General features: G+C 41.7%; 1 protein-coding gene across 1 annotated transcript in view; it reads right to left on the bottom strand.

The window, feature by feature from the left end:
* TMEM108 (transmembrane protein 108) overlaps positions 1-24,330 on the bottom strand; it is a 157,506-nt gene that overhangs the window by 72,221 nt on the left and 60,955 nt on the right. The window contains exon 2 of the mRNA XM_066320875.1: positions 12,396-12,477. Within this exon, the coding sequence (XP_066176972.1) occupies positions 12,396-12,435 (40 nt within the window). The 5' untranslated portion in view covers positions 12,436-12,477. The remainder of the gene's footprint in view (positions 1-12,395; positions 12,478-24,330) is intronic.

Raw genomic sequence — 24,330 nt, 5'->3', positions numbered from 1 at the left:
AAGCTTTTCAATAATTTCTACTTAATATTTAAACACAAGAAATAGTTCTGAAATTATGAGTAAAATGAGCAGACTATGTTAGTCCTTTCTTAACAGCTTTCATATTCGACTCACAGCTAATTTTAAAGAAATACACTTCTATAAGATCATTCATTACTTTAAAAATCTGCCGCTTTGATGATTTAAGTACCAGACTGACCCAAGTCTTGTTACTTGGTCTGTGTTACCTGTTCCTTTGTGGATGCTGCTGCCCAGTACAAACACACATGGATGCATCCTTTGCACCAGATCACAGGCTCAGTAACAACACACTGCTGTCAAAGTGTCACTGAAAGGAACAGAAACTTTTATCATAGCCTGCAGTCCAAAAAGTGGGACACACAGAGGCAGTCTGGAGATACAGCAGGACCATGTGTGATCTCCATTCCTCCATGGATATAAAGCTTGAATCCCTTCAATCCACAGGACAAAAGAGGCTTTACACTTGTCTATGCCATGCTAAAAAAGATCATCTCTGCTAGACCAAAAAATTTCATCTTGAAACACTAAAGACTGAGATTCCCCAGTCTCCCATAACTGACAATATGGGGAGTAAGAGGGGCTCTATCATATTTTGCTGCATTGTCTGAAAAGCAGAACACAACCTGAGAATTAAATTTTGAGAGTAACATGTCTCTAGTCCATAAATTTCACATTTGTGGTTAAAGACGGTAAAGCCACAATCAAACATTACTTGATTTCCAAACAAGGATTTGGATTCATTAATTCATTTGGATTCATCTCCCATCCTGTGACATTTTGACAGCAGGCACCTAAAGGTGCAGAGAATGTTCCCCCTAGGGGACACATCCCTTTGAGGATTAAATGTAGGATTATTCAACCAGAAAATTTAATTTCAGAAGACAAGTACTAGGAAACTGATTCCTTTTTTTCATTCACTCATAACACGTTTTGTAATAATCTGAATACTACTAAAAATAAAAGCAGAAGGATGGCATAACCAATGCCAGTTAATACAAAAATAATTGGCTTAAATGAGGCACACACTCATATGCACAAAAAAGAAATGGCCCAAGAATTCTTTTGAGAGTTACAATATTTTTAGCCATATGGTATTTCTTATTAATTGTTATAATTACTAAATAAGAGCCAAAAGTATGCTCAGCACTGTATAACACATCCAAATACTGTCAACCCCTAGCCTTAAATGCTTACAGTTCAGTAGATAAGATATGCAGGAACAGGAGATACTGAGAAATTCAGTGACAAAAACAACAGCCCAAGGTCTCCTGGATATTCGGAGATCCTTTTGGCCCTACTCTTCCAGCTGCATCAGCTACATCCCTCCTGTGAGAATGACAAAAATGGGCTCTAAGCCTTTTCTTGTCCACAGAGTCAGCAGAGGAAAAAGAAGCAAGAAAAAGGGAACATGTTTTGAGGCTTAACAATCCACACTGGCTCTGCAACATATTTTGGGCCCTTAGCAATTTATGCTAATTGACTGTAACCCTCAAGCTGTTCTTTCTGTGATGGGGCTGCTCTGGAGCACAGCCAGCCCATAGTCCACAGAAGCACAGACTGCTGTGCTGAGCTGTGCTGTGCAGCTCTGGGCTGCCACAGAGCCTGAGAACCAGGGGAATAAAGCTGAAATTTTTGATGCAGTAGTGAAAACCACTGTGGAAAAGGCACATTGCTCTGGCAGAACTGAAGTGCCAGGAGCAGGGAACATTCACAGGAGGGGACGGTGGTGTCCTCAGGGCTGAGAAGAGCTGACAGAAGTCATTAAATGGTGTCATCACCTTCTGCAAGAAAGAGGGATCTTTTTCATGTTGGAAAATACTGGTGAAGACAGGTGCCCTGGAATTGAGAGAAGCTTAATAGCTTGGAGCATTAAGAGAAGTTCCCAACAACAATTCAGACCAAGACTTTTCCTCAGAACTGCCTTTCATTCCTGAAAGAAGAGCTAGTCAAGTCTATGCACTTTGCACCCCACTCACCCCAAGTTTTCCACAGCTCAGTAAACTGCAAGGAAAGAGGACCTTCCTTTTTCCTGTAGAAGCCCTTTCTTTGATGATGTACACTAAGAATTGTCTGTCTTATCCTGTCTCCAGTTCATTCATCTCCACCTCAGAGGCTAGAGGATTTATATCTGATTCCCTGTCAGTCACACACATGCTGAGCAGTGACTTTGAAACTAATGGTCCCAGTCATAAGTGTCCCAAGGGCAAGAAAAGATGCACTGCAGTGTGCATAGCTGAGGCCCAGGGCTCTATAACTTATCTTGCAGAGGACCTCTCCCATACAGGATTGCTCTGCATGGGGAAAAAAAAAAGAAAGAAAAAAAAAATAGACTGCATATCCTCCTTGTTTGCTCCTGGGAATCAGATCAGCCTTGGAGGATCCTCCTTCCCTAAGCACCTACTGCCCTTTCTCCAGCACAAGCTTCATCCTTAATAACTCTCAGGGCACCTCTGTGCAGTACAGACTGTAGTGTGATTAACTTTATGCTTCACAACCTCAGCATTAAGAAGTAGGTCCCGGGGCAGGGATTTAACGTGAAGCTTTCAGGCATGTACAGAACCTTGATCAGAAAAACAGCTCTTCCTTCCTGAAATGGCACAACAAAACAGCTTTGAACTAGGTGAAATGGCCAGGTTCTCTAAGGAAAAAAAAAAGTGCCAAGCTGCTGCACTGCTGAACAGAACAACACAAAATGGGAGATAATTGATCTATTCTACCTCCAAGACAAGGCTGAAAGTTCACAGGATTTTAAGGCACTTTTTTTCTCCCTCTGTGCTTTACGGCAAAACTAAATCTGTCTATACAGACACAAGTGTTTTTGCCCTGCAAGCATGCTGTTATTAATTTATCAGGTTCTCTCCTTGTTTGTTATCTTTACTTTCCTCTCTTTGACATCTTCATTGTGGTTTTTGTACCTTAATTGTTAATGCCCTCAGCAATGAGGAACTGCAATAGTGTAATGAATTTGTAGCCTCTACAGGAGCCAGTGAAGTCCAATGCTTTAAAAGATAGTGCAAAGTCATCATCCTTCCTATGCAAGGAAGCAGTGACTTTTCCAAATGCATAAAGAATGAGAAACTTTATATTAGAAAACTGAGTGCCCCTCACAGGCCGTCTGCATAGGAATTCCAGCTGGAACAAAGCCACAGGTTTTACAAAATGGATCTATAATGTGGCAGAAATCATGCAGCTTTTCACAGTTTACACCAAAGTACTGTCACTAATACTCACTGGTCCACTCTGAAAGTCACAATAAAAAGCAATGTGAAGCCTTCTAGGAGTGCACAAAAATTTCAAACTCTTTCAGGATCTCCTGCAATGACTCATAACAACTGAGGACGTTGGTCATCAACTTATTTAAGACCAATATTCTTCAGGGATGAGAGGAAATTGCTTTTTCTTTTCTAGCAATAAGGAAGGTCCGTGGGTTAAAACTCTCATGAGATATATTTTGTTGTATGGTCTGAACATTTCCCTCTAGGCAACATTTTAGATTTCCATACAGAGCAAGCTTTATTCTGCCACAGCACACACACTTCTACTGATGATGGCAGTGGCTGGAAAGATATTTACATGTCGCTGCAGTAGAGAGTTAGGAACAACATTCTAATGAATACAAAATAGCCACGCAATAAATCCAATCAGCACAAATGTTTCAATGGGTATGTGAAATACACCTAAAGACTGCAATTAAACCTGCAATAAGAAATGGATGTATTTATTATTAATATATTTACTTTATTATGAGCAATATCCAGCCATCTCTCCACCCATCCACAGTGTTCTGCTTCCTTCCACATCCTTCTTTTTTTTTCCCCCTTCATTATAACTTGGTATTAGCAAGCACCGAATACTGCTCTGAATTCTGAGGCAAAATAATTATGCTCTGCATAGTATTACATAGTTATGAAACAAAGTCTGCTCCCTTAAATTCGAGGGAAAGGGATCAGATTTTCCAAAATATCTTGGCACTCTGTATTAGAGAGATGTGCCTCATGCACTTCTTCAAGCCACCTGCAGAAGTTTCCTGCTCTAGCCACCAGGAAGAGAGCAAGTTAATCTGCTTAGGTACTTAGGAAAATTCACTGAGTGCCAAAATCAGTTAATTAAGCATTTGCTGATACGGAAAACCTGGCCCCAGAAATCCTGTCCCTGGCCCCGGATATGACCAGGAGCCTGGTCTTGAGCAAAAGGAATAGTTCAGTAATGGGAAAGCTGGGTGGGCTACACTGCACTGTTCCATCAAAACCTCAAGTGGTGGTTCCTCCTGGGCACTCGTGATGCACATTATGAGATACACACCAGCCAGAGTGGAGGCCCAGCACCTCAACCCCAAGGAAATATGGCCTCAGTGTTGTAGCTCTTTTGCCTTCTCTAGCTGAAGGGCTGTCACCTGCTATAAACTTTTTCTTCTCTTTTCCAGAACATTTTGTGAACCCATTAGAGGGATGGCTTTAAGTTACCAGAGCTGAAGTATTTTTCCTGCTAAGGGCACTTTTCAAACATATTGTGTAGGATATATAAGAAACATCTTCCTCTTATCCAAAAATAATATGGGGAATAAAATAATGTGAAAGGAGGCTTTTTCCAGACCTTGGGATCACATCCTGCCCTTGAGGTTTCAGACATTAGAGGATACACAGCTTAAACCAATAATGTACTACAAAACAATACATTCACACCAATTACATACAGGGCCTTGGTTTGTCAAGGAGGTTTTGCAGATGCCTGTCTTCACACAAAGACCAGATGGATGCAGTGCTTCTAGAAGCAAAGGCTTTGTTCCAAAGGCTAACTTGGATGATGTTTCACACCAAGTTTTTTCGCAGGTGGAGTTCTGAAGTTTTCCATTGAGTTGAATGTGCTTAAGTTTTGGTATATGCTCAAGTTCTTTGGAGAATTTTTGTAGATCCACAGAGGGCATCCATATATTTTCTAGTTAGAGAAGGGACAGGGATAATACCCATCACATGCTGCTGAATTGGATGACACTTTGATGTGTGTGTATTTCTTCCAAACTAGTTCCACTGCCTGCAACGAGCCTGTTTTTATAAGTAAATTATTTACACAGCCTGCAGTGAGCTACAATGGACACACAGCTGAGCAACAAAAGCTGCCATAACATCCACAGTTAGGTCTTTCCTGCTCAAAAATAATGGAATGTAGCATGCCAAGAGGTGGCTGGAGGGAGAAAAGTTCAAAGGCATTGCAAGTAGTCAAAGACACTTTCAACATATAAAAGTTTCAGCACCTAAGCATGGGGGTCTAAATATTGCTTTGGTACTGATAGCAGCGGTACAAATCCTTGTGCAGGGCAGTGCACACATGGGGAATACCAGATAACAATGTAACAGAATATCTAACAGCAATTTTTCTGTCTGTCTCACAGGAACATTGTCACAGGCATTGGATAATTCATGGATATGAGACACCAGTGTGCATATTGACATACAAATTTTCTTATTTCAAATTATTGGAACATAGTTCAACGGCAATTCAAGCCCAAGGCTAGTGGCTGCTGTAAGAGCAGTCTGGCTGGGGCTAACAACTCAATTTACATATTTAACTGTCTTTGCTGAATTAGGTCTTGATTGCAATACTGTCAAAAACCATAACAATGCTTCTTAGGCACAGCCAGGAAGAAAAGAAGGCTTCGGGGAAAGAAAGACATGTTTGACAGGATATTTTTGTTTTATATTGTAACATATCGAAGCAAGCTGGGAACATGACGGCTGGGAATAAAATCCCAATCCTACTAATGTCAATGGGAGTTTTCAACTGAACTCAATAAGACTGATATTTCATGGTTGCTATGTCTGCTCATCAGCAACATTTCTTCCTCCACTTGATGCTGGGTCTCAAAACACACACGTGAATTTGCACAGGCTGCTACGTCTTTGTTCCTGAAGTTTCAGTTCTGTTAAAGATGGATGAATAGACTTTTGAAAGGGAAAACAGAGGAAAGTCACATTTGTACTCCTGCCTATTCAGCCTCCCTGTAAAACATCTCTCTCAGGGCTTGAGGCAAACAGCACTGAATCTAAAACAGATTAGATAGATATGGTGCTGTACAATGGGGATCACTTCAGGTCCAAAATAAAAATAATTTACAACATAAGATGGAAGCAATATTGTGGGTTTATATCAGATTATTGTTCTAACAATGTGGTAAGGAATTCTAAAACCAAAACCTTGCAGCATTTTCAAATTTGGCTAAGCATACATATTTATATGTATTTAATTAATATTTCTTGGTTTTCTAGCATACTAATCATGAACACTGTTACCAGAACGTCACACAACTGGTGTGTGAATGCTTGATGAATACAAACACTGTGAAGAATCTGTGCTCATTAATTTTGAAAAACCTACAGGGTTCTAGTGCAAATAGCACCAGTAGAAGTATAAAATTGAAGGTGCTTAATGCCAAGAACATACTTAGATTATCAAATGATATGTGCAAAGGCATGAACCACTTGTTTGCAAATAGAAAGAGCAAATAAAATAATGAAACTGCCTGTTGGCTTTTTATCCCAAATTCAGTGTCAAGGATCTAAACCATGACTTGAAATTCTACAGCCCCAGGCCTATTCCACACTCTTTTGTGTTTCAGCAAATATGCAAGGAAAATGGAGAGCTTTACACAGTATGTTAGTTGATTGTGTTACTATGTCCCGAATTTGTATCCACTCTTGGAAAAACAAGGCAGAAGATCCCCACCCGGCAGATGTGCATCAAACTTGTTAAAGAGTTCACACAATCTGTGAAATCCTACCAAACTGTAACACCTTTAAGGGCACGAATGTTCATGGAACCAGCAAATTTAAAATAAACACTGCAAGCTATTCACGGGAACTATCTCAGTTTTGGACTGGCAAGAGCCATCCAATTCACAGAGTTTTGCTTATTCAGGAAGCAAGCAGGAACCCTCCCTCTTGTGTGTGTGTGTGCAGCTGAAATCTCACTAAAGAGCACATCAAGGACACTGTAGCCTACATCTGATAAGAAAATGTATATTCTATTTAGTTTCTTTATAGGGTGCATTGGTTTGCTTTTAAAGTCCTTTTTCACATGGTCTGTTTTCCAGGACAAAATGGAAAGCTGCAGCTTTTTTCAAGAAGGCAGTTTTTGCTGAGAAGCTGAAGCAACAACCTTTAATTGAATTCTGGGAAAAGGAGGTGTTGAGGGACTGCTTGCTGTGAGCAGCCTGATGGGCAGGCTGTTACCATGCCACGTGACTCTCATAAACAAATGCCTCAGCCCAGTGAGTATCCCAAAAAGCTTTGTACATGATACACTGCATAGCCAGAGGCTGTTTACCTTTCTAATTTTTAAGAAAACCAGATGGAATCTGTTGCTGGATAACCACTCCCTGCTGCTGTCTTTGCTCAGGCTAATACCTGACAATCTAACAGAGCACAACAAAAATGCTATTTTCTTTCCTGTGAGTCCTTGTGAATGATAGGAAGACACACTCTGCTGATGTGTATCAAGTGATCCCCATTACATTTAAGCCCATGTCAGCTGTACATTTCTAGCTCAGGGATTAATTATACATGGCTTGTGCAAGCTGAGAGCTCTCTGTGGAAGCAATCAGGCTAATTTGCACTAAGGACACAGTACCTAGTGGTCACAGGAACAGAGGGTTTGATGGGAGCTTTTGAAATCATCTAGATGACCTCTGTCTCCCGAGAGATTTCTTTTTTTCCATTTGGTCCTCCAGTGGCAGACTTATATGCTCCTGACTAGCCTGTTCTAGGGTTTCAATGCCCTAACCTGACATAACATTTTTTGCCTGATACCTAATGTCAAGCTACCTGCTCTATAAATCCATTTCTTCATGTCTCATCTACTACTGTGGGCAGAGAATAGGTTATTCTCCTGCACTTGGCAGCAGTCTTTCTTGTCCTGTTACCATGCCTCTTGACTTGCTCTAAATGAGCCATGTGTAATTGTATAAACGAGCCATCAGTGCATACCATCTTATTAATAACACGTAATTATTCACAGACAGCGCTTGGCAATAGAAAGAAAAGCTGGCGGGTGTGGGCTCCTACCAGAGGCAAGAGGCGTTAGGAGGTAATGCTGCTCAATGCCTTTCAGAAGGTACTTACGAGTGGGTCTTCTCTAACACAGGAATTTCACAAACTCACACTGCTTATCAAATATTTACAGGAAGAGGGATGAGCCCCTAGAATTGCTTCAGACTGGAATGGAAGTGCAGCTTGTGCTACCCCTTTCTACAGGGTGAACTTCTCTGCAAAGACTTGACTGAGAGGCAGCCAGGGTGGCAGTTTACACTGTGGAGGGCAAGCTGCATCCACAGCAAGGGGGCACAAGACTAGTGACAGCCTGTGCTGTAAGGCACGGCCACTCACTGTCATTTTTGCTCATTTTACTACAGGAGTGGTACATACTTGCAAATAGGAAACTCTTTCTATTGATGTTACTGGGCATTGTGCCAGGCTTCCCAGATGAAAGAGTGATACTTGGGAACACACTAAGTGCTAATGGCATGAAGAAGCATTCAGATGGCCGTTTATTTCAGAGGCTGTGGTGGCAGCTCCTCACATGGACTTTAGTGCTGTAAGTAAACAACAAATAAAAGTCCTTGCATTTTTTCAGGAAAATAAATGCTTGAGGAAGAAAGTCCCATACAGAGGTTGTGCACCAAAAGCTTCACCAGTCCCCGCATTTTTCTCTAGCTTATATGCAAGTTGGAAGCCCTGAGTAAACAGTGCACCCATGGCAAATTATAATGTGCATGTTTTATTACAGAAAACGCAGACATATTGTGGCTCATGCTGTAGGGCTTAAATCATCACATTAGGTCTTTATAAAAAACGGAGATCGCTCAGCCTCATGGGAAAGACATTTGCATCTTCATCATTACAGAGGCAACAAACTTCATCCATAAAGATGTGCCTAGAACAAATGGCAGCAAATTGTGGACACATGTTTTGCTTTAATTGGTCCTCATCAACTCAATCTAGCTAGTGACTTCAAAGAGCTCTTACTAAGAAACCTCTTCCAAATTTTTTGTTTCAATCTTTTAATTTTTTTTTCTTTAATGTCTTAAGAGATTTCAGATTAAATAGAATCTTTGAAGATACAGTATGAAAGCACTACTTCTTTATAGTTTTACATCACATGTTTGATTACTTATTCATAAATCATGAATGACTAGAGGTAAAGTAGCATCGCCCGGAGCCCCTGTCCTGGGCCAAGTATAGCACTACAATTTTCACAAACTCTACCTCTTGACAGCCTGGATGAGATTCAAGCCAGCTACAACTCTATTCAAAAGAGCAGCTGTTGCTCATGCCATTTTCACATGCTATTCTTGATCAGCATGAATGGATGGAATGTGCTCTTTTTGGAAAGCACAGCAAAAGAATATGCATGGCAATAGAATGTTTACATAACTCATGTGAGATTCACCAAAAAACCCAGACATAAGCTACAATGAAAATCTTATTTATATATGGGTCTGATTTTTAAAAACATAGCCAGCAAATCCCGCTGTTTGACAATCAAACCAATACCATATAAGTCTTTTCTTCCAGCCCCAAAGCCAAGAAGCCCTCTAGAGTACAGAGTTCTACTGTCTCAGACACTGCACAAACACAGCTAAACACAGCACAAATGAACAGAGGTGGAAAAGAATTCACAGATGAGTGTAGCCACTACTGGCCCAGGAGCACAGCTGGGACTCAAGCAAAATGTGGCAATCCTCATAACAACACACCAGTTTGAAGGTGAAACTGCTCCTTCTGACATTTCTTTGCCACAGGCACATCCACAAGCACACACAGAGTCTTGTCTCCCCAGGTGATCACTGCGTCTACAAAACCCACCAAAACCCACCACAGAATGCACTTTGTTCCAGCCGTCCTAGGTTCTCTATGTTTATGCATGCCCTGTGTTCACATTTACAAGAATGCATACATAGGGCACTTCTCTCTATAGCCCTGAACCTCAGCCACTCACTCATGCCACAGCAGCAAGATGAAAACACTGCTGCATTATCCAGGCAGCACCACAGACTCACTTGTTGCAGTTGCAGATGAGGAAAGCAGGCAGGTGGAAGACATTGGTGAATCAGCCCAAAGCAGAATATCCTCTTTTGATACTTTCTCTGAAAGTCTGCTTTTTCTTCAGCTGTATAGTAGCAGCAATTTTCCTCTTTTTGTCCAAATGAAACAAATAAAGCCATGCTGCAGGCTCCTCTTATACCATAAAGAACAGTTACAGGAAACACATTAAAGTAATTTCCTTTTCCTTGGACGGAATGCACTGTCTTGGCGTTTGTTTTTAGCACTGTGATGTAACTGGGGAAAAAGTGAGCTTAGGTAACACACCTCAGTGCATCAAAAAGAAAGCTGGTGTAACAGAAATTAAGTAACTTGCCATAGGCTTTTTATAAACCAACCAGTGAAAAAATACATTCCTGATGCCCAAAGTACTTCTTACAGCTACAGTTGCTTCTGTGTTTGTTAATGTAAACTACATTTATTACAAGGTTTTGCTGCACTCAGAGAAATAAAGCGGTTTTTTACGTATCATTAGAAGTAGTAAGTTCAGAATCCATCTTCTCAAATTACATCACAGAATTGGCAATATTGTTGCACAGTCATACTATATATGAGTGTGTGTATATATATATATAGTTTTCTCAGTTTTTCCCTCTTTATATTCAGTGTTCCTCTATTTGCCACCTATCTCTTCAACATATGGCCATGAAAAATACAGTTTAAAGAAGCAGGGATAACAAAGGGGAATGCTGCCAAGCTGGGAAGCATGATATTAAAAAAAAAAAAAATTAGTTCCAGAAAGACTCAACATTGTGATAGGTTGGATGAACAGTATACCTTCCTTCTTTTCCCTACATGTTGGTAGAAAAGTATTTATACCGTTCTGCTTCATATTTTCTTTACAATGAACCTAATGTTGGTCCAGAAACAAAGTTAGTTTTAGAATTAAATCACATGGCAAAATGCAGCAAAGTATTCTGGGTCCTTAGCTATGGTAAAAATACCACAGTCTCACTCCTCTCAGTGGGTTTCTGGTTAAAATTCTCCTTGAGGAGCTCTTCCCACACTGCACTCCAGCCAGGCACCAAATCTCTAGGAGCCAGAACTGTGCTGCTGGGCAGGTCATACAGGCACATCTGGCTTGCTTTATGTCCAAGCAAAATAACTTTGAGTGCACCTCTGGAGCCTCCCCTCTAATGTCATGAGGACACACCTCTGTTTCCCCTGTGTCATAGGAGAAGCTGTAAATAGGAATAAAAACATCAACCAACCCAGCAAAGCAAAAGAAATTTCTCACTCTATACCCTGATGATCATGAGTACAGCAAAGATATGACAGTAACCAGATTTCTGTAACAGACCACAAAATATTCTTCAGATTTAACTTCCACACATCCAGTAAAAAATAACAGTCCCTCCATTGCTCATTCCAAGCACACTAAGCATGATTTCTGGGTTTTTTCTCTTCCTTTGGCCAGAATAAGAGAATCCATAAAAAATTGTGTATGATAATATGTATATTGGAGTGAGACATTCTGCCAAATTGAAATGACAACATTAAAAAAACCTGGGTTTGTTTTTTGTTTTCATTTTTACTGGAAATTAGCAATTTCCCTTCTAGAACATGACACCAAGTGGTTAAACTTACATTTTGTCTAGTCCTACTTTATTTAATCTCTACAATTTTGAAGAAAAGTTGTTGCTTATGATGCTTTCACTGAACATTGTCAGTATACAAAAAAAGTCCCAACAGTATCAATACTGTTTTACACCCAAAACCTTCCCTTACTGCCATGAACAGCAAGGAGCCAGCCCCTGTCTACACAGTCTAAATTCCATCTGATGTTTTTTGCTGGACTTTCATAAAGGATGGACTCTTCTGAAAGCCAAAACTTAAAAAAGAAAAGAAATTTGTATCTCAGGAAGTTAGGTCTGTGTGAGCCTAGACTTCTCCTCCCCCACAGATTGAGTGGTGACCACCAGAAATCTTAAGTGGGATGGATCCCTCTTCCAAAGATGTTGCATTATTTCTTCCAGACACCATCCTCTGTATCTACATTTCGCTTTTCTGAGGATGATAGTTGCCTCAGTTGCAAGGTACAGTAAATCAATTATAGTCTTGTACAAAATTCTGCAGAATAAGCTGATCCTTCAACTCATTTTTTTAATACATTGCTAAATATCTCAAACAGGGTAATTTAGCTTCCATATGGTTCCTCCAGGTACCTGAAGCAAGACATGTGGTTAAGTACTTCCCTGAATTGTACTCTGCGCAAATACTATATTACATAAAGATTTGAATGGTTTCTTTCTTACAGAATAAAAATTAATATTTACTTACTAAACAGTTGGCAATAGAGGACCTGTAAGCTTCTCTTCATGGTATCATGTGGTCCTGCTGGTCTGCCAGTTTATTCATGATTCTGTCAAAAAAAGTCAAGAGAAGGAGAAAATTATATATGAAAAACATAGGCTGCCTGGTTATACCTATTCATTACAAAGTCAGATGAAGCCTCACAGGAAAACTATATTGATAAGCATTGGGAAATTGCCTAATTGCATTTTACTTGCTTTAGCCACGTTCTCCTACAGCTTGGCAAGGAAGGATAGAGTTATGGCCAAACAGGGAAAATGCCTCAAGAGTAAGTGAAATAAACACACTGAAAATCACTTTTGTGTCATGCTTATGGCTTGATAAAAATAATTTTATAGGAGTCTTTTTAGTTTGGAGGAAGGGTCCTCAGTGGAGAAGCAAACACATGTAGACACCACCAGGCAGCTGTGCTAGGCACACGGGCCTGTAGTTTTCTCCCTGAGCCTCCCATTTTCAAATCACTCAAGAAGAACAAGACAGAGAAATCCCACCCTCTCCTTTCCCAATGAAAATTTCAGTGGTGCCAAAGTGGAGGAGATCCCAAACTCTGCTGAAATGGTAGCACACAGGGCAGCTTTGTGTTGCCCTTTTTTGCTTCATTTTAATCAGCTGTTGTAGGTCAACAGCTTCCTTCCTGATATACCCCATCAGCTACCTCGGCTGGAGAACCTTCTCTGTGTCTCTAGACATTTTCTGTTTCTTCTAAACTGAATTGCCTTGGTGCAGAGGGGGATCTCATAATTCTTGTGCCCACTGTCTGAAAATGTGATGTGGCAAAAATATGTGACCACCCTACCTCCCTGCCTTTTCCCACTTGGGGAACAGCTAATAATATTTTATGTGTCCTCAGATGGTATTTTCAAATACTTGACGTGGATATTTTTTCACCTCGGTTTAAAAGATACTATGAAAAAATATATCCAAATCATGCTGATATTAATTATTCACATTGTGAGGAAAATAAACGCATAAATCAGAAGTGAAAAGCAAATGCAGCCCTAAAGCACTGCTGTGAGCAATGTCTCACTGCAATGTCTCACTAAGACAACACAACATTCAGGCTCTTTTTTCCAGAAAAAAAGAATTTGCTAAACATTCAAAACTTCCCTGTGAAAAGCAGGACACTGAGATCACCTCCTTGAAAGGCCCTTGGTCAATATTAAAAAGCATGTAGTATCCTTTTGCTTTCAGTTCAACACATTTTCATCTTCTGAACTCCTAGGGACATTTCTGAGTCATTTTAACACGCATATAAATCTTTCAGAGCTTACTTAAAATGCAATCTTGAAGGCATGAGATAAACAAGTCAAACCAATGAATAACACCTTTGAACTGCATAAATGCTGCAGAGCTTGTGAAAACAGAGCAATATTTGACTTTTATGTGGAAAACTCAAAAGGATCGTGACTTCTCTTGCCCGTAACAAAAGATGCTTGGGCTTTGTTAAGTTATTCCACATGGAAATTTATGCATGCACATGCTGTATGTTTGGGCTCCCCCACACTTTCCATTTAAAACTGGACCTTAAAAACATCTCTGTAACTTGCAGAAATATCAATATTTGCAAGGTGTTTTCTCCTAAATGGAAGCTATCACCTGTGAATTAGCTTACCATTTTTAATCAGAATGGGCACTCAATTCATGCTATAGTTTCATCATGGAAACATCCTGAGGGACTTCTGTTTACCCCTTTTTCCCTATGGTTTACCAAATGATGAAACAGATGCAGTAAAAAACCTCACTCTTTATGTATAAACAGACATCATATAATCTATTACAGCACTCTTCAAACATGCATATACAAAAGCAGCTACTTTACTCTGTGTTTAGCAGCTACTAATATATTAATAAAAATATATGCAGGAAAAGACAAGAACCAGACTAGCCACTGACAATGTAAACACCATATACCCAAGCACTCCTACAAAGTACAAATTCATAAGGTTTGTATCAAAACAGGATTTACAAGCACTGACCCATGTGAAGTCATTTAAAAAAATGGAAGAAGGGAGAATCTGAAATTGCATGCCTAAATCCACATTATTGACCTTGTATAATTTGAACTATTTGAACTATGTACTTGAACTAATTTGAACAAATTTGAACTATGCTTGGCAATGTTGATGTGATGCAGTTCTAGGTTGTGAACCACAACTGTTTTGCTTTTCTCCTCCACCTCCATATTACCGCCACCAATAATAAATAAAGGTATTTGCCCATCAATTCTGGTATTGTGGTTAAAATAAATTATATGCTTTTGTATATATATTTAGACCAGTAATTTACCCTGTGCTAAGAAATATGAACTAGTGTGCATATGGGCAAAGAAACAAAGGTTATCACTGGAAAATTTCACTATGCTCTTCTGTTGGTCTCAGTTAGAAGATTTATCCTCCAACCACATGGCCATGAAATTATACACAGAGAACTCAGTGAACATACATACGTGAAATGCTGCCATGAATTTACAATGTCTCAATTTCATTAAAGTCCTCAGTGTGACTTGGGCTTAATGGAAGAGAACATTTCAGTCATAAAAGACCCACAACGATCATCTAGTTCAACTAATTTAAATTTAAACATGTGGGGAAAATAGTGCAAATAAACTTTTAACCGTTTTTAATAGTTTATTTCTTGTGTACAAGAAATGCGTGCAAAACATGGATTTTTTCTACTGTGAGGCAAGAGACGTGTAATAACATTTATTTGTATAACTCTGGAATCCCATGAACACCAATGATGGTTTTCCAAAGGCAGAGACTGCTTGCAATGAGCATCCAGGCTGCACGAAGTTGAGGCAGATGAACCAGCCCATCAAGTCCCTGAATCAGGACTTGACATGAGAACAGAGGAAGCACCACTGCACCCACCCAGGTGAAAGCTCCAGCAAGCCCATCATCCTGACTTAAACATGAGCTGCCAGCAGGACAGCAGGGAAATGATTTCTGAAACAACCTCAGTGCAAGGTAATCTTTACACCCTGGCATAGATTGCTCTATCTCCAGCAAGCCTGAGTGGAATAAATTTCCTAAGGTGCCATACTTCTTTTAACTTGAGAATAATTATTCCTTACTTATCTTCTCCATGTCACACAATTTTAGTCTTTCATTAGATCATTTAAAATCTCTTTTTCAAGCTGAGGAATTGCTGTCTTTTTTTCTTTTTTCATAAAGAAGATATGCCTTAAGTCTGATAATTGCCATGCCTTAAGCTGAACTTATCCACTCCAGATCTGAGGAGCAGGGAACAAAATTGTATGCAGCCACCAGAATTTGGGTGTGTACTGGAGTTTCATACTGCACAGTGATATTTCCTGTTTCTTTTCTACTCTCCTCCCAGTTGTGCCTACAATTCTCTTTGTCTTCACCACTGCACCTGAGCTCTACTCCGTTGTTTTATGGAGCTGCCTGTTAAGTAAAAACAACTCTTCTGAAGCCTCTCCTCAGGTATTTAGAACTGGGACTAATTTTTGCCTGTGGATGTGACTTTGGAATTATCATCACGGAATTTCATCTGCCATTTTTACTACATAATCATTTACTACCTTGACTTTTCTAAGAGATGGCAATGAAGGGCTGAATTACTATTATTATTATTATAATTATTATTCTACAAATATATACCTATCATATATAAGGACTTCTGAAGTTGCCACAGTTTCTACAATAGTACCTTCCAATCATGGAAATTCTTCTGTACCTCTAAGAAGACAAACAAAATGTCACAGTCAGACATTTCAATACCTGCAGAGGAAATCTCCTCCCTGAGTATCAACCCATGTCCAGCCATCACAATACTCTTCTCAGGGCCCTGTAGGTACATTTATTTATCCCAATCAAGGAAGGTCACAGAGTGAGTGGCTGTAGCTTAAGAGTGCTCTAGTTCACCAACCCGTGTTCTCTTAGGTATTTTAGTATGCAATTTTAGGCACTAATAGATTAGCAAACTTGTGTATTTGCAGATGGAAAATACAGACACACAGTCAGTTCCTGACTTTGGGCAGTTTAGCTTAAAACCAGAGTATCACCACCCGCTTTAAATACAAAAATTGTCACGTTAAAAAAAAAAAAAAAAAAAAAAAAAAAAAAAAAAAAAAAAAAAAAAAAAAAGAACAAGCAGAAATAGAAGTGGTCTTGGAAAAAAAAAATTAGTTGGAAAATGTGTGCTAAACTTCAGTAATCCAAAATCTAATGTGAGTCTCTGAGTTTTGTATCCATTTTATACTCGTCACTCATTTCTTCAACACTTCCCTGAGGTTTTTTGGAAGTAGACTTCCAAAACATTGATTTTGAAATAGACTGAGTTTTAATGTTAGAGAAGCCATTCTGAGTATTTGAGGGAATTATCTGATACAAATATACCTAATCTCTGAGATTTATTTTTTTGTTAAGTATTCTAAAGTTAGTTTCCTAGATTTTGGTCTCCAAGTGAAAGGGCATATTCCCAATTGCTCTGAACTCCCTCTGAAAACCAGGAAATAAAGGTGTAATTATGACTTTTATTTCAATTCTGTATTGCAGTTCATATTGGTGTACCTACTGACATACTTTGAAATAAAGCAATAAAGTTAGTGCAAGTTTGTAGTCAAATCAGTTTCAAGTTTGAAATATTCATCTTCCATGGTTAAATTAGACAAAATTTCTATCCAGAAAAGGTGTCACATACCTAGCCACAGACACCTGTGTTTAAAAATACTGGTTAAGCACTTGATGTCTGAAATGGACTTATGTATTTTGCATTTTTTAGTACACAATATTTCACATATAGTTTATCTTACCAAGATGATGAATAGATGTGTGAAATCCCTGTGGACAGCCAGCAATATTGTCTTTCACAGTAAGTGATGCCCTCAACATCTCAGTTAAATTAAAGAGGACAATGAAGACATAATGATGGATTGAAGACAAGAGTCCAAAAGAGCAGACAGCTCCCAGCCATTCATTATGTCTGATGGGGAAAAAAATGCCAACCAGGCCTTAAATTAAAGAAGAAATCGAGGAGAAAGAACAGAAGATTGCACATTGAGGCAAAGCTAACAGTCAGTGGAGAACTCTTTTTTGTTGTCTGTCAAATGGAAACCAGGAGACTAAGATAAAGAAGCTGAAAAATGGTAATGAAAAGAGGAGACAGGCAAAAGACACGCCACTCCCATCCATGAAGCACATAAACCTTATTACGTTATTTCTGACTGCCTTGCCTCCACTATGGATCATTCTGGAAACAAGAAAATGCTACATCACAGTTGATCCTTTCAATATAATACTGCCCCAGGATGTTCAACAAATTTCCTACAAGGCATCAACAGCAGAGGCTCCTCAGTCATAACTCAAGAGAGCTGAGACTACCCCAGGAGTTACTCCTCCAGTGTCAGTTCCACCACCATGGTCTTCATCCACTGCATCCCACAGATTAGTCACAGGGGGTGTTCCAGTGTGTCTCATAAAAGGAAGCAGGTGTCCTCTTCTTGACTACACAGGGCTCAAGCACAACTTCGTGTTTCTTTGTGTGTGTTTCTTATTTCTATGGCCTGCTTCCACAATCCAGATCTTATTTTGCAAAATTTATATCCCAAAAAAGCTTCAGGGCATGCTAATAAAAAGATGATTAACTCGCAGCAATAAGATTCCTTTGAGCAGGAATAGTCTGTTCTTGTTCAACGTGTGCCACATTGTTTGCTGTGATTTATTTCCCACTGGTTGGAACATGCAAACCACCATTACCATCTTTCTTCATAACATTCCGAGTACAGAATTTTCTGTATTTATGCCCACTTTATACTTAGATCTTTCAGCCCTCTTTGAAGTAGATTCCTCTTTGCAGATTTAAGAACAAGCAATTCACAACAATTTCCACTATTACCCAGAGAAGCATACACCCTTGGCTTTCCTAAGGTCTCCAAAGAGTAGGGTCTATCCTCAGGACACCACAGCTGATCAAAACCAGTCTCAGTGTGGAGCGCAGGCCTGTCGTATGTGCATAAGGAATAGTCAGATTGGAACTGAACTAGAGCTACTATCATACTTTTCTTGCATCCTATGTGACCAACTTGGAAGCAGAGAACCTCAGAGCATCCAGGAAAAAAAAAAAAAACCAAACCACCAACCCAACAAAAAAACCTCACCAACCAAAAAAACAAACAACCTCCCCAAAGCGTCTCCCCTCTGAATACTGATGCACAGCATCTACAAATCCCTCTGGGCCTAAGGCTGGCTGTTGTTTTTCTTTCAGTGTTTGGATCCACACCTCCCCGTAAGCACAAAGATAAGCACCAGTCAAGAAAAACACACAGAGAAAGCAGCGTCAACATACAAGGGAAACCCTGACAGTCATTGTTCCCTCTTCCTCAGCTTGCCCACTTCATTGTTAACTACTGACGTCCTCATCCCTCATCTCTCTAACATAACAATTCTTAGGTTCCAGTTCCTATGTTCCTACAGCCCTCCTACCAACTGCGGCAGTGTTTCCATGAACAACTCCAGGCACGATGATCACATGAAGACTACTGCCATTTGCGTGGCAAGTGGAGGACATTGCCAGCTAGCTCACCCTTCACCATCCTCCTCTACTCACATGTCAGACCTGGGGCGTGCTGATGAAAGGGAGAGGGAAGAAAGGAACCCTTGGGGTTCACGGTCATAAAAATAGATGGGAATGAAGAACGTCACATCTAAGTGACCATGGCCAGGGGAAGGACTTAGTCGGAAAACACTGGGTAAAACTCCTGCTGCCTTTGGCTATTTAATGCCTTGGCATCTATGGTCATCTCATGTGCAATCACTGAACAGCGAAAGGCAATCATTCAAAGGGTAGGGAAAACTGAGAGGAAAAAATACCAGGATGGAAATTAGAGACATTTCACAAGAGACACAACCATTTTGAAAAAGCTGTGACAGATAGGGTTACCCCCTTAGCTAACTATAACTGAGAAGTCCCAGAGATGGAGATCAGAAAAATTATAAAGCACTAGGCTACGAAATGGCCTTCACACTACATCAATGGTGCAAGGGACTATTTCTTGAGTATTTCTTTGTTCCTAACTACCCACCATTAGCAAATACTTCTTATGGAAGCTCCAGGGGGAGAAAGTCTGAACAGTTGTTCTGGTTGCTTCTTGTTCTCAATGGTGCAAAGACATGACTGTGTGCCTGTCTGCCTAGTTTCAGAATAAGAAAAGAAGCAGCCCTTCCTTTACATAATTCTTGTCTGTGGAGCCCTGAGAAGCTAACATCTTCATAAAGATCAAACTGACTTAGTAGCTGTAGGGATAATTAGAATTTGGTCATTAATACATATTAGGGATGGGCAGGTGAAGACTTGTGCGCTCATTTTAAAACTTGTATATGGCTGAATATAAAATATCCAGTGATGAAATAGTGAAATATATGTGTGAAATCCCTGTGGACAGCTAGCAATATTCTTTTTCCCAGTAAGCAATCCCCTCAATACATGTGAATATATGGGCATTTGAAACTTTGATAATGAAATTTTATTGCACACCTTGAAACATACTGTTTTGGGTAATTGAAGAAAAGAAGTCCAACTCCTCTGAGTTTTTGGGAGAATAATCTTTCACAATGCGACATTAAAAAAAAAAGGGAGTTGAACAACTGAGTCAAGAAAGTTTTATAAAAATAGTCCATAGTGAAAAGCACTTTTCACTGTCCTCTTGTAAAGACTTTTTTAAAAATGAGATGTGACAAATTTAAGTTGTGTAATTTTTCAACATTTTCTTTGTGGATCTTGTGACAGCCAAACCAAGGAAAATCTTTTAATATTCATTTCAAGATCATGATGAAAATTTCACAGGCTGCACTACACCAAGGAAGCATTCAGTGTAAATTGCCTGCTCTCTGACAAGAAAGCTTTATATCCACTGGAAGCTCTCCTGCTAAAAGACTTTTTTTGGCACACAAGACCATCATAGTAAAGATGTCTCTATAACTTCTGGAAAAAAAAGAAAATACAGCCTGTTTTTCCTTCTCACGCACAGCAAGGAATGGATGCAGAAACCAGCTCTACTTCCACACCATTCCTGTGACGGTGGGTTTTCCCTGGAGGATATTCTATGGCACCTCAGAGGCCTCAGGGTGCCCCCACTGTGGATGTGACATTTGATTTACTCACTGAAGCTCTCTCTGCAATGAGCAGGTGGATTGGCTCTTCTGCAGCCCGATGTCTGTACCCTGTGTAAAATGCTTCTCTTGGGAGGAAGGGGCTCATTCCTTTTGTGGGGCTCTTTCTCTCCATTGAGTTTCAAAGGGCTGAAGGTCAATCAATTGATTTCAGCCTGTAACACTAAAATATGGATGCCAACATCTGGAAAAGGAATCTCACCTAGAGCTTTCTCCAGCTACAGGGATTTCAAGGCTTATGGGGTTAACTTCTCTGCAGCTATGTTAAACTATTCTCTTGTTCCCATTGTGTAGGATATACAATAAAAAAGACTTAATGTAAAGGACAGACAAGCAAATAGCTTTGCCTGCATTGTAATAAACACAGGAGAGTGGAAAAAGAGTTTACCTTTGTGAAGCAGCTGAAATCAGGCTTTTCACATTCAGCTTGATTAAATGCAAGTATTTCAAGTAGATTAAAAAAACATGCAAAAGAGAAGGTACTATTTTCCCTCTCTTATAATATGGCACTGTATTCCTAAGGTGGACTGACTGGGTCAAATTTTCAAGAATGGTGTGGTTAGATAGGGACAGGCGGCGCGGAAGATTTCGGGCTGTAACGGTGAGGGAAAGAGCAAGCCCCATCCCCCTCTCGAGATGAGCTACCCCTGAAAGGAATGTAGACCCCCTACTAACATGTGCCAGTACTTTTCCACTCCAACTACTAACCCGGAAAGTAGGGCTATATCCTGTTTGACGTAGTAGTAGATCCGAGGGTATATAACCTGAAAACTTTACTTAATAAACGTCTTTTGTAACCGTCTGCCATATTGGTACAATGCGTCTGTTACAAGACCCGACCCACTCATGAAAGCAAAGTGGAAGTCGTGCTGTATGTCTGGATACCAGAGCCTCCACTGTGGCAGAAACAGCGGACTGCTACAAGTGGTGCCGTAAACCCGGGAACGATTACCTCGGAGGACGGGAGCCACGCTTTGGAAAAGGCACAGCGGGTAGGAGTCGGCCGGTCCGAACTTCTGCGGAGGAGAAGGAAAAGGGGGACGCCCCAGGACCCCGCGGACAGCATGGAATCCGTGACGATGGTCGTGAGTAGAATAGCAACCCACTCGGGAATTGCGTGGGACAAAAAAGATTTATTTCTTGCTATTGCAAGGTTATCGGATCTAGGCGCGATTTCACGCCCTATAGACATATTAAATTCAGAGGGGTGGGACAAATATACAGTTGCCCTGGCGGAAGATACAAAAGCCACCGGCAGCGGAAAAGTTTTAAAAGCATGGGGAAAAGTTGAAAAAGTGTTGCGAAAAGCAATGGAAGAACAGGAGGCTTGGAACGCTGCAAAAACGTGTTTATTCACGGCTAAGCAGCCGGGGAGAGGGGACCGAGGGGGCGCAGAACCCTCCGGAGAGGCCCTAGAAGAGACGGGGGGGGGGCGCAGTGCGGCAGAAACCCCAGGGGAAAAGCGGGAATCAGACGCGTTATCCCCCTCCACAAATGCATGCATAAAAGCCGCGGAGCACGCGGAAAAACCCCGGGTCCCCCCGCGAGAGCCCCCAGATCCGAACACCCCCGAAAAAACCGCGGCTTCCCCGATCGTCCCTTCTTGCCGCGTCCAGGGTCCGAGCGGCGACATTGCGCTAGGACCGGCAGCGGCGCCGTGCGCGCAGAGCGGCGGCGGTCCGGCGCGGTCCGAAGCGGCAGTCTCTCCGGGCGCGGAGATGCAGCGCGGCCGGGCGGAGGAGCGTGCGCGGTTCGTCTGGGAAGAACTCGCGCGGCAAGCGCGAGACGCCGAGAGATTGGCTACCGCGGAGGGCATACACCCCCCGCCATATGGCCAATATGGCGCCGACGGTCCGGCGCGGGGGCGGGGCGACCAATCGCCGCTACCCCCCCCGCCATGTGGCCAAGATGGCGCCGGCCACGTGGAGCGCGCGCGGGGGAGGGTGCCACGTGGCGATGCGAACCCGGAAGTGCAAAACCCCGCGACTGAGCATGCGTGGGGGGTCGGAGGAAGTCCGGAGCCACCGACCTACATGGCGCATGCGCGGGAGAGCGGGGGGGGGCGAACACGCGGACAAGGACCTTTACCAATGTCATCTACCAAGCGCGGGGGCGAGCAAAAAGGGGGAACGTGGGACTACCCCCGCGAAAGGCGCCGGCGTCACCCCCGGTCGGAGGGGGGGGGCCGGGCGCGGGAGGCGGAATGGAATCAAAATAGAGGGGATATCCGAGCCCACCCGCGGAAGGCGGAACGGGGACGGAGTCCGGAGAAAAAGCATAGCAAACCGGAAGCTTACCACCAGTTCACTTCCGATACGGAAGGGAGTTACAGCTCCACGGCGAGCTCTACAGAGAGCTCCGAGTCCGATTCGGAAACGGAGATAACAGATTTTATAAAGTTTACAACAAAACCGAGCAAAGCCTTTAACAATGTAAGGGAACAAACTCAGTGCAAACTAACCGATTTAAGTTTGTTACCAGAGGAACGAGACACACCACCAAGCCGTCAGAAAGCACCAGAGAAACCCGCGCGGGCGAGATCCAAGCACCAACGATATGCCTGTGTGATTTTGTTGCTGGGGTTTGTCGCCAGAGGACAAGCCAGCTCAGATTTCTACCCACACCAGCCATTCAGGTGGGTCATGAGACATCTTACCAGTGGTAAGGTGCTCAGAGACATCACCACACCAAACAGTCCATCCTTCGTGCTTCGTATTATCAATTTGTTTCCAAGACAACCAAAGGTAGACCCTCATTCTCCATTTTCATCACACACATACCTATCCTATTGGTGCCCAGCTTCAAACGCAGGAAAAAGCTATTGTAATAACCCCGGCTGGGGATATTGCGGACATTGAGGATGTGAGACCATTGTAACAGACGCCAGGCCGTCAGGGCCTGGGTGGGACCCACAAGAACCTGACAAATTCCTGCAGTTCACCTGGGCACCCGCAGGTTGTAAAACACCTCTCTCTGTACATGGGAATTCCTATCGATATAGCTACAAGATCCCAAAAATCCGAAAATGCATATACTATAACATGACAGTTTTGCAACCCACTCATCCTAGCTGGACGGTGGGCAAAACCTGGACAGTGGTCCTTCAAGGGTCAAAAAAGTGGGTGAACGTGCAAATTACCAAGTCTCAACCCTCAGAACCCAGAGCTGTGGGGCCCAACAAGATAATTAAAAGCACACAGACAAAGAGAAATATGACCTATCCTAGGGCTGCACCTACAGGTGTCAGCAGAACCCCAACTAGTGATGCAAAAGCCTTTCAGATGGACAAATTAGCTAGGTCAGATCCCAATCCAATCTTTCGTATGTTAGAAGCTACCTTCCTATCCCTGAATGAATCTAACCCTAACCTAACTAATTCCTGTTGGCTTTGTTATGATGTCCAACCACCTTTTTATGAAGGAGTTGCTTTAAACACCCCATTCAGTTACTCCGCCGCTGATGCACCCCAGCAGTGCCGATGGGACACACCTCGCAGAGGCATCACCTTAAGCCAGGTCTCAGGCCGAGGCAAATGCTTTGGTAATGCAACCCTGGCTGAGCGAAAAGGGAATGTCTGCACTAGAGTTGTAAAGCCTAACAGAAAGAATAACAAGTGGGTGATCCCTGCTACGTCGGCAATGTGGGTTTGTCAGAGGTCTGGAGTAAGTCCGTGTGTATTTCTTCCCAAGTTTGATAATTTTAACGATTTCTGTGTCCAAGTTCTGATTGTTCCTAGAGTCCTGTACCACTCAGAGGAAGAAATGTACAGC

Source organism: Sylvia atricapilla, chromosome 1 (genome assembly GCF_009819655.1).
Source record: "Sylvia atricapilla isolate bSylAtr1 chromosome 1, bSylAtr1.pri, whole genome shotgun sequence".
Taxonomy (NCBI): Eukaryota; Metazoa; Chordata; class Aves; order Passeriformes; family Sylviidae; genus Sylvia; species Sylvia atricapilla.
This window is presented reverse-complemented; position numbering and strand designations above follow the sequence as displayed.